This window comes from Aegilops tauschii, chromosome 3, assembly GCF_002575655.3.
Source record: "Aegilops tauschii subsp. strangulata cultivar AL8/78 chromosome 3, Aet v6.0, whole genome shotgun sequence".
In the NCBI taxonomy this organism is placed as follows: Eukaryota; Viridiplantae; Streptophyta; class Magnoliopsida; order Poales; family Poaceae; genus Aegilops; species Aegilops tauschii.
Genome location: NC_053037.3, coordinates 539417909 through 539429599, shown reverse-complemented (window position 1 = coordinate 539429599; position 11691 = coordinate 539417909). Strand labels below are relative to the sequence as shown.

Sequence of the window (11691 nt, the reverse complement as noted above, 5' to 3'; positions counted from 1 at the left end):
CTCTCCAATCCTCGATCAAACTAGCCTTCCCCAGCAAGAAAACGTATCCGCTTTAGCAACAAAGCGCTCATCCCTTGCTTGTTCTTGAGCGCACAAGGCGCTCAAGACGGTGATTCTTGCTTAAAAAAGGGCTAAAGCACTCCAGCTTCGAAGCTGGAGTTTGCAACTTCAAAACTACAGGTTTTAGCCCTCATGCTGGGTGGGCGCTTCCTTCGTCTATCGTATGCCTCGCTTGGCTTCGTCCCGAACCAAGGAGGCATGATGGTGGGCGCGTGCGTGTGCCGACTGCAGAGACTACAAGCCGACGCCGGAAGCGACTCGCTTCTATTCTCGATTGGATATAGATGGGGAATCTCTATAGATCGTCTTTTTTTGACAACCTCTTTAAAACGCATACGAGAAAATTGCACTTCACGGCACGGCAAAAAAAAAGAGCTTCGCTCGGTTGGCCCTCCTAGGCTTCCGCCTACTTTCTCTTCTCTTAAGTCTACAACAAGTGGGAGAGGCAGGATTCGAACCTACGTAGAAAACCTTCAACAGATTCACAGTCTGTCGCTTTTGACCGCTCGGCCACTCTCCCCTTCCCGGGGATACGCCCTCCTCAAACAAAGGGTTCCTGAATAAGAAGGATGGCGGCCTTCGTTCTTAAGTTAAGAAGAGCAGATGGAACTATTAGATTTGCTAGCATTCCGGGAGAATAAATAAGATCATTTAGTAAGTTCATAACAATTTATGTAAAGCAAGGGGCAAAGCTTCTACGACAGCTTCCCCCTCATTGCCATCGTCGGCCTTCCCCAGCTCCCCTCCTTCGTCGCTTCTGGCTAAGCATCTTTCGGCGGAGGAAAGGAGGCGACTAGTCGCTTCTGGCGAAGCAGCGAGTTCATGAGCAAGTGAATGAACGAGCAGCGAGTGAAGTGCAACAGTCGTAAGTAAGGCTCGCCATGTTCCTAAAAGGAGTGACCATCTTTTCTTCCCTTCTACTGACACTGAGCGAGCAGCAAGCATAGGCAATAGTTTCCGTAGGGGTGGGGCGCAAGCAAGCGTTTTCAGGCTCCGCTAGCTAGCGTACTCTTCTGCTATCAATGAAACCGAAAGAAAAAACCAGTGCCCTTTCGTATAGATCGAGACGCAGTACTTTTTCTTTACTTCTTCCATACCAGGAAGAATGGAAGGAAATCCTTCGATAACACTTCTTCCTTATTTGAAGAAATGATATCCGACGCCCGTGGAAACTCTTTCATTTCAAAAAAGTTCTTCTTCTTAAGAAGCAAATAGCATTTCCTATTGATTTGTCCCCTGGACTAGACCTATGTAGATTCGGAATTATCCGTGGCTACGCTGTTCCCAAGGACTAGCAAAATCGAAATAGCGAAATTCTTGGGTCATCTCAATGGGTTCAGAAACCACACGTTTCTCTAGATCATCATAGCGTACTTCCACATATCCACTCAGAGGAAAGTCTTTTCGTAATGGATGACCCTCGAAACCATAATCTGTTGATATACGGCGTAAATCCGGATGATTGATGGAAGAAACACCAGACATATCCCATACTTCTCGCTCCCACCGGCCGGCTGATGGAAATAGACTGACTACCGGAGATATTCGTGTTACTTCATCTGCACTTGTTTGTACATGAATGCGTGAGTTATACCGAGTACTCAGTAAATTATGGACAACTTCAAATCTGCGTTTTCGAGAGGGATGATCCACTCCGCAAATATCGATCGAAACTTGAACCCTTGTATAGGTATGCCATTTTAGAAAGCCCAACAATGGAAATGGGTAGTCAGTATTGGTATAAGATCTATTCCCATGTTCCGATCTTTTCATTTTATGTACCCATTTCTTGGGTAAAATCTCCCAACTATATTGGAAAATGGATTGGTTATCCATAAATGAAAATAAAGAAAGCTTTATTTTGGTTCCGCTTCTTGCTCTAAGCAGAAAGACTTGTCGGAAATCGCCGGTTGGGTTGGTCCGACCAAGAAAGGCATGGGAGTGGAGAGGCAGAAGTGAAAGACTGGCTACCAATAAAGATCCAAAACTGCACACTTTATATAGTTATGTATCCAGGATCGGCTGCATGCTCTAGTGTTGAATCGGGTATAGAACCCAGGATGCTTGGTTACAATTCCGAATCCGCTAAACCATCGCTCGGGGAAAAGTATTATACAGAGCATTAGTACTTATTCTGATCCTTTCCTTATATTTAGATTCTAGTAGTTTATTTCAGTCGTATTCGTATCCTTACTGCGGTTTAGTAAGGGTAACAAATAAAAGTATGCAGGTTCTATTTTATTAATCCGAGACATATGATGATAGCATTGAGAATGAGAAATCTTTGCAAAATGCACGTATTATTAAGGAGTTCTGGAACGATTACTACGCTAAGCTGTTGGATATTGACAAAACGAAAAAGACTTCTAATGTTGATATGTATCAGGATGATGTTAGAAAGTTGTTGATTAATGAAAAGAAGAATCAAAATGGTGTGTTTTCCGATACTGAATTAATAGATTTACAGAATCAAATTGCAAATTGCACAATGAAGTTCGATGAGGATAATCTATTTAAAGTAACTCCTAACATAGTAAAGTTTTTGATTAATAAAGATCAGCCTAACGCTAAGCAATATCTAAAGGGTTGCCTACCAAGTAGCTTACCTATGCTTAAGATGTTTGGTATCTATACGCTTGAGGCTATCATGATTCATGTACTAGGCTTGGTATTCAACACTCTTCAGGAATCATCCGCAGTTAAGGCAGCTAGATTTATAGATCAACTTAATTCAACTGTACGAGAACAAGCAAGGTTTCTACAATACAAAGCACCAGGTAGTGGTAAGGTGGAAGCAGTACTCACTAGTAAGGTAGAATCAGTTAAGGATGTTGTTCAGCTCAAAGGTGCTAGCAAAAAAGAGAAAAAGAAAAAAATTCAGTGTCATTATGATATCGGGAAATACTTGCTCCAATTCATGATTGAAAGAAATGTTCTACATATATCAACAGATAGGGGAGTAACAAAAGAAGATCCAGTGCTGGTTCTTAAGAAAGGTCAAGGGTATATAGAGAATTCTTGTTATGTTATGTGCAATTTGAACATAAATCTGCTCCCTATCAAACTCAATCTTCCGATGCTTTGCAAACCCTTGGATTGGCAACCAGCAGAGAGGGGGTCTGATCCTGATACATTATCGGATCTGATAGGAGGTTACTTATGCAAACCCACGGGGGGTATCTAGAATCACTTTTGGCTATTAACTTCCCATGACTTAAACCACTTCTATATAAAGTTACATAAAAAAGAATACAAGCAGATGTGTGATATTTTGAATGGGCTTCAGTCTCAAGCGTTTGAAATAAACAAAAGGCTCTTGAGATTTCTGGAAAAGAATCGTCAATGTTTAGTTGAGTGTGGGCTTCTTTTACCAAATGCTGTGGCTCGCGTGAATCCGACAGAAGCCTCAGACATATTGAGGGAGTGCTACTTCAATAACGTCAAAGGTATTAATAATGCTTGTAGCTATAACATACTGTTAAATAAATTATTAAAACAGGTGCAGCAGGCCAGTTATGAAGATTTTGTAATAAGACTTGCGTCAGCATACGAAGGTTATCAATTCTATTTGCCAGCATTCATGGACTTCCGTGGTAGAATCTACCGTTCAGGTGTATTGCATTTTCATGAGCGTGATTTGTCAAAAAGTTTATTACTCTTTTCTGCCGATCATCCTCAACCTCAAGCACAAAACCACCTGTCGGAAAAAAAGAATCTCAGTCAACACTTAGCATGTGCTGCAGCCTTTAAGTATCCAAAGTTCTCGAACTTAGATGATGCCCTTAAATGGTATAACGAACACCAGACTGAAATGTTTACTTCGGACGAAAGTTTCATTCAATTTGCTGCGCAAGCTAGTGATCCATTTTTTTTCATAGCCAAGATCCTTTCTCAGGATGAAGGAGTGAGTAATTATCATCAGGTTCCAGTGACCCAAGATGCGAGTGCGAGTGCATATCAAATTATGAGTTATCTCTTGCTTAACTTAGAAATGGGTAGGAGAACGAATCTTCTTCCATCTTAAGACGGTAAAATCCAAGATGTGTACATGTGCTTGCGGGATGAGCTTAATAAATTCTTGGATACCAGATTGAATAATGTTAGTAGTAGTAATTAGAAGAAAAAACTCATAGATTCTATGTTAACCAGAAAGTTCGTCAAAGGATTGTTTATGCCATCTCCACAGGGGTCCGTCCGGTTCTTCCTCAAATGGGTTGCCTCAATCTTTATCAAAGTTTTGGTATCTAGCTTATCCAGCTACAGTATAGTATACTCCTTCCTTGCTCGATAGAGCTCTTTGAATTCGCTTCAACTAAATGCGTAAAATAGAGTAATTTCTTCAAAAGCCAGTTTCTTTCGAGAAGGCAGGAGGCCCATAGCGAGTTACAATAGTGCCAGTTCTTGTACGGAAGGCCGTAATTCCGGTAACCTCGACTGCTCTAAGAATGATCCGGGCTAGCCGGGCACATCACATCAAAGTTAGGTCATTTGTCAAAAACATGGCAAATAGCTCAGTTGGTTTGGTAAGGGAGCTATTCTCTCACTTAAACCACTCCCATATTAGGTATTCTATCTCGTCTTAAAGTTCCCCCGCATTACCCATAACTTACCACCTGTATCTCCGGAACTCAAATCGCAAAATGACAATGCTTTCGATAGTCTGTACTAAATTACTTTGTACGAATGCACATCTCGGCCGTCGGGTAGCTGATCACCATTTCAAAGTCTATATCCGTGGTTCAAGAAATGGAATTGCTATTCTCGATTCAGACAAGACACTGATTTGTTTACGAAACGCTCTTCATTTTATAGGATCTCCCAGTCGTCAAAAAGGCCGTTCCTTCTTTTTAAAGACCAATCATTTATTTATTTATGAGATAACGGAAGAAATGGCGAGCTATTTAAGAAGCTATATAAGAAATGTGAATTCTCATTGTTTCGATGATTCTCAATGGAAGATCGGGGCGTTTTTGACCAATTCTTTTGCAAATAAAAAAAAATTCCGTTCAAGAAAGAAGAAGATCAATTTTGGGTTGAACCAACAACCTGATTGTGTGGTTATTCTGAATGCAGATAGAAAGTCTTCGGTCATACTGGAAGCTGATCGATCACAAATACCTATTCCATCCTTAGTTGATTCTACGATCCCATGGGAATCCTATAAAAGAATCACTTATCCCATCCCAGTGAATGATCCTATACAGTTCGTATATCTATTTCGTCATTCGATCATGAAAACAGTGATTCTTGAACAGAATGCGATTAGTAGAGAAGCGCAATCTCTCAGAGTCACTTTGAGTACGGGGAAGTCCGCAGGAGGGATGAGATCCGCCTGCTACTCCACCTCTTCTTCTTCCCCAATAGACGAAGAAGAAAATAGGGCCAAGGCGCTATTGGAGATGCGCAAAAAATATCCATCAGGAGATGGCGCTGACGCTAACGCTCGCAAGGCGGTTTTGCAGGCAATTTCTAAAAATACTTTTGTTTTCGTTGAGCTCATAACCCGGTTTGGGCCGATTGACTCTGAGAGCGATCGAGGGGTCGCGGGCTTACACCTTGCTTTTGCGCATAGGATCGAAGAGATCCTAGAATTTAATGGAAAGAGCAGCGGCTCTCTGAAAGACCTCATTGATCTTAAATTGGATTTGGAAGACGCCTCTAAAAGAGAGGAGATTCTACTTCCATATTTTTCCTCAAAAAAAGAGGCAAAGTCCTAGCGTGATACAAAAAGAAATAATGGGCAAGGGCGGGGAATGATCGGTTCATAGATGTGGAGTAATCAGTTCTTCATTTGAAGAGTTAGTTGGCTGGCCTACCGGCCCGCAGATGTAGAGAGGTTGCCCCCACCATCCTCTTGAACTGCGAAATCAAAGCGATTCCTGTTGATGGAAGAAAGGCTAATTTCGTTTGATCCGATCCGCCTATGCCAGTTCGAGTCTGGCGAGTCGCTATCATCTGTTGCCCTAACTTTTTCTATTAGCTCATCTTGTCCGTAGTGATATTTTGGAGAAGGAGCAATTACCGGAGTGAGAAAGGTAGAAAGAAGCAATCATGAAAGCTAGTGCTAGTTGTGGCTTTTTGTACTAATCTTGTTTGTTCGGTAGCTCGCATCAGCAGCTTTAAAAGGAATAGAAAACGAGGCTTTTTCCACCACACCAGGGGCGGGCATTACGCTCAAGCAGGGGAAGTCAATTTGACTGCTGCTCGAGAACCTGTTTGAACAAGAAGAAGTAGCATGGCTCCAGCGGGGCAGAGCCAATTGGCTACGACATGGTGACCGAAATACAAATTTTTTCCACCACTTTGCAATTGCAAGAAAAAAGAGGAATCTGATCAAGTACTTGATGAGCGATACTGGAGATCGAATAGAAGGTAATGACTTACTCGATGCACATATTTAGGGCTATTTCTCTCATCTGTTTAATACGCAATTCTCTTCGATAAGAAGGGTTCTCTTGTGTTCCAGGGTTGATTAAGCGTCTGGTGGAACAGGGATACATTGTGTGAGGCCAAATTGCCTGACGAATTGATGAATATGGCTCAATATAGACTGGTCCAGGTATACCGGTCAGTCTTGAGCCACCAGGATAGCCTTCCACATATCCTGTTCCTCCCTTGAGTGGTAACTCTTTTCTAACCTTAGAATCCTGAACCAATTTGCTCCAAAGACTCTGTCATTGAAAGGAGTCCATAGGTTGATAAAATAGGTTTTCATGAAAACCACACGTAGATAGTAAAGGTAAGAGTTACACGAGCCAGAAGCGAGGAATACCGCTCGGAAGCCCAATTGAACCTGTCCTCATTCACTGCTATCTCCATATATTGGATGCCAAGCTTGAAAGGGTAATGGTCCGAGAGGATGGGGCCGTAGTCTTCTATTACGCACGCTACACAGACGATATGGTCTTCGGCTTACCGAGAGGGGATAAGTCCACGCGAGTCACCCAGGGTCTCAAAAAGGTCTTAGCTAGAGTCCTTAGGGAGCTCCTACAGGGCTTCACTTCTACTGAAATTTCCAGAAAACAACCAGGGAGGCTACAAATTATCGGCTTGCCCCTGTCTCTGAAAAGTGAAGGTCAGCTCCACGTGGGTATTCCATCCAAACGATGGGAGAAGAGGATGACACTTGTTCGTATTGAAAACCGGAGACGAAGGGAAAGAGGTTTGATTGGAACATGTTCTACAAGAACTCCTGTGTAGAACACGCCCGTATCTATTCTATGGGCTGGCTTCAGGCCAACCCTACTGCTGAAGTAGAAAGCATCATATTCCGGTTTTTCCAACACTTGATCAGGAACCGGGCGCAGAAATTCCTTGAAGAGAAGGGGATGCCTACAACCAATGCCTAAATAAAGGCATATGTCGAAAAGTGCAACTACTAATAGATTCAGTAAAGGAAGGCCCGGAACGGGCTGAGCTACTGCCCGAAATAGAAGAGGACGACTAGAGTAGAGGAGCCTAATTCCAATCCAAACAATTGACGATGGAGTCTAATTATTTTTCCGTTCTTGATTGTTTCAATTGCACTTTCTTCATTGGAGGGTTGCTTGGAAAGTGCGATAGTTACGGCGCTTGGAGTATACGGATTGAATTCTTCCTTCTTCTATAGGTCTTTCTGGGCGGCGAGGCGGAAAAAAAGGTGTAGAGAGGGAGAAGGTACATAAAAAAAGGATTTATAAGGTAGAAAAGAGGCATCCACCAGTCATTGAGAACAGCTAATCCCGGAATTAGCAGGCCGGTATGCGAAGAGAATTCGGTATTGAATCCGCGAGGCCAGGTGAAGAAAAGTCCAATATGGGTGGATTACCTTTTTCTGAAGGATAAGTCTCTGGGACTGACTGAACTGAATGTATAGCGTCAAGATAAGAAGCACGGTAGTCGAAGATGTACCTTGTGGGGTGGGGTACGAGTAGACCAGACCAATGATGAAAAGCATAGATACGAGCATGGCCTCCCTGTCTCAAAAGCAGGCCGCCAAGGGTGCTCGCATGAAGCATTTCTCACTCATAAATAAGTAGTTATCACAAATTTAGAAACATGCTCTGATTTCTCTTATCGAATTTCATTCAGATTTTCCAGTATTCGGAGTTGCTTGGGAAAAGGTCTAGTCAGGGTCGGTTCTGTTCGGAGTTTCGGGTTGATCGGAAAAAAACACCCTAATTAAGACTTTTGTATAGTTTGTGTCAACCTGAGTTTGGTTAAGTGCCCGCCCGCCTAGATAGATACATAAGTGTCAGTTTGAATGAAGTCAAGTGTAAACCGTGTCAACAACGAGAAATTGAAGTGTAAATCTGGATGGTTTGAAGTGGAAACCTTAACATGCAAAAGTGTCTACCTCATTAGAAAAGCAAGTATCTACCGGCGATATATTCATTCGAGTATCAACCGGCGTCAACCAGTTGTCAAACTCCAAATATTTCGTTCGTAGGGGCATGAAGAAGTTGCTAAACCGGTTGTAAAGTGGCTCTGATAAAAACCATCATTGCTTTCTTTTTTACTTTTCATCTAGTAACGTGCATGAATAGATATGGTGGGTAAGATTTGAAAACGTTTGACATCAACCGGGCTCTACTTTGCTTTTACTTTACTTCACTTGCCAGGTCATTGTTGTCGATATTGAGGTGAGGACTCTCTCTTTATTCTCGTTTTATTTCTCACTAAATGATCTAACAAACGCATGATTTGATTACTAAATATTGAGTCATTGAACGAATATTCGAGTAAATTCACCTTTTTCTATGAAAGCAAGGATTGGGCTGGGTTGCTTATTCGTCATCACGGAGCAACCCGGTACCTTTTCTTAGGCGAGCGACTGAGACGAGAGCTTTCAATTATGCCGTTTTGGTCAAATCCCAGGGCTATTTCTGATTTGATTAAATACTTCTATATTGTATGATAATAGAAAGTCAAGATCTCACTCGCTTTTTCTGCTTTGTATTCTCGGCTGTTGCCTTTTTCCACATCGATTGCTATAGGAGTTCCATCCTCAACCTATGTATGCTCAAAGAACTGGATCACGGAACTCTCAGCCCTTCGCCCCAAGGCTACGAAAACGTTTCTACTCCCTTTCCCTTCCCAACATCATATCTTTCTTCGACAAGAAGGAAAGATCACTCTCTATCTAAATGATAGAACCACTGGCACGGTACCTTTCACATTGGTAAGTCAAATCCTGGTGAAGACATCACGAGCAATGACACGACGACATGATCTCCACTTCGTAGCCCATCAGTCTTCATTCATTGAAGCCAGGGCATTGACTGACTTTCAGCGATCGCTATAAGAAAGACATAAAAAGAGTTCTCCTAAACCTGTTCCTTTCCGTTACTACTACTTGGAATTGGAAGTCTAGGAGCAGGACTAACCTTTTTCTTTCGTTTAAATAAAGTCGAGATGTAGCTTTCTCTATCTCAATAAATTATTCCACCTCCATTCATTGGAGAACAAAGCGTTATCTGATTAGATCCTTGCTTCAAACTCAACCGAATCAAGTTTCCAAAATAGATGTGGAAGAGGCAAAGGGAAGAGCGGGGTTGCCGAATTGTTTCTCAGAGCCGGACGAAACATCTATCTCTATTTACAATACCCTTACCCCCAAGAAAACTTTGTCGAAAAAGGTTGTCATCGTAATAGGGATTGCACCTCAACATGGCAGCCCTCAATTCTGCCAATTGTGTGTGACTTGTACTCTTGTAGGCTTCCTCTTTGCCTCAAGTGATTAAACTCATCAACTACACCAACCACATTTCTTACCTCAAACCTCTCTACAATCTCTTGAATTCACTCTTGCCAAGATACTTGTCCCCTATTCACTAAGAAACTGTTGTACCAGCTTTCAGCTCTCCCCCTAAGGTGCATAGCCGAAAGTTCTACCTTGTACCAATCCGTAACTTGGTACACCGAAAAGTAATGTTCACACTTTTGTATCCAAGACCTGGCCCCTTCAAATATTGGAAAATAAACTCTAGGAGGTTGATGTATCTGCTGCCCATATTGATATTGATTTTGCGGCCTTTGTTCTTGCAGGTATTGGTACGGGTCATGCTGTTGAGTTGGAAGCGGTTGGTTAAGGTAAGTATATATTGGCACTTCTGGTTTCATGGAATTTCCAGCATAGGGCAAAAGTATTGGTTGGGAAAATTGGATATTTGGTATTGAATTGGGTCTTGGTTGTGGTGGTGGAGGTGCAGGATTAGGTCTAATATTATCATGTTTTGAGCTGTGAGGAAGGCCATAGGTGGCTGGAAACAAGTGTTCGTGCCAAGGTTTTGAGGGGGATAGAGAGGGTTATTTTTGTGATTGGGTCTTTTAGTTGCTTTGCTACTAGAGGTCTAGGTGGTCAGGGGTTTAAAGGTCTGGAATAGGTGAGAGTGGTGGTCGTATTCAGTACCAATGGTACGGTAATTGGAGGTTCAGGCGGTTCAGGCCTAGGATAAGAGCTAGAGGCTTGTTGAGGGGTAGCCATGGTTTCAGCTTCACTGGCAACAGCTGGTAGGGACATTTGTTGTGGTGTTCTAGGAAAATGAACCATATTGCCCCTAGTTGTGTTAATCGAGCTATGCTCTTCTTCAACGCTCCGCGCCTTCCAAAAAGTAGTTTTGTTGCTTGCGCTTTAATTTAGGAGTTTCAACTTACTAGCATATGTGCACTTGGGTTGTTGGCATATGTCGGCTACATACTGGATGCTTTTCCATCATTGTTCGACTTGCACAGAAACAATGGGTCCCTTCTGGTTTATTTTTCTCCCTCCAAGTTTGTTCTTCACTGTATTGTGTGTCAACTCAACAAGAGTGAGCACACCCTTCCTGCTGGTCTTCTTCAACCTTTGTCTGTTCCATTACAACCTGGGTCTTCTATTTCAATGGATTTTCTTGAGGCACTCCCCAAGTTTTATGGTTATAGCTCAATACTTGTGGTCGTGGACCGTTTCACTGGCTCATTTCATTCCTCTATCTCACCCTTTTAGCTGTATACCCTATCTTGTATCCAGTAGTAAGTCTACTCTTCTTACCCCCTCTCCTCTATCTTTTGTGGCCCATCTATTAGCTTTTTGACCATCTTTGAGTCATAGCGAGACGGCTCTATCTCTTTTCACAAGTACAGTCGTAAGTACAGTTGCGGGCGTCAACGATCAGCAGTACTGAGCTATGGAAAGTCTATCGAATTATAGCTACGGAAAGTCTATTGAAAGGACCTAATCAAAGGCTACTACAGCTATAACTAACCCGCCTATGGAATCTATTGGCTCGGCTGAACCGACATGAAATGAAAGAGAGGAAGGCGGAAGCTATTGGCAAATAGAGGGGGGATGTTCTCCATGTCTTTTAGCCCTCACTAGATGACAACTTGCTTACTTTTCACTTCTTCTTAAGCTTGGCAGACTAGTTCCTGACTGACTTGATAGTGCGATGAGCTTACTTGCTCTAGTTCTATCCTCAGGATTTACTTACCTGAGTACCTAGCACCGAGGATCGATGTAATTTACTTTCAAAAAGATGCTGTTGATGCTAACACGCATATAAATAGATGTTCCCCACTGCTTGCTCCTCTTACCCGAATGGGGTTATATGCCTTAGTGAAACTCAGGGTAAAGTGGCAGAGGTATGACCTCGGGAAGAAAGAAAGATCGGG

General features: G+C 42.5%; 1 protein-coding gene and 1 non-coding gene across 2 annotated transcripts; one reads left to right on the top strand and one right to left on the bottom strand.

The window, feature by feature from the left end:
• Positions 1-497: 497 nt before the first annotated feature.
• TRNAH-GUG (transfer RNA histidin (anticodon GUG)) lies at positions 498-580 on the bottom strand. The gene has a single exon. It is a non-coding gene; the product is annotated as a tRNA-His (tRNA).
• A 3807-nt stretch (positions 581-4387) lies between these two features.
• On the top strand, positions 4388-5814 carry LOC141042496 (small ribosomal subunit protein uS2m-like). Its single transcript, XM_073511024.1, has one exon. It carries the CDS (start codon positions 4701-4703, stop codon positions 5775-5777), a length of 1077 nt encoding a protein of 358 aa, XP_073367125.1. The 5' UTR covers positions 4388-4700; the 3' UTR covers positions 5778-5814.
• The last annotated feature ends 5877 nt before the right edge of the window (positions 5815-11691 follow it).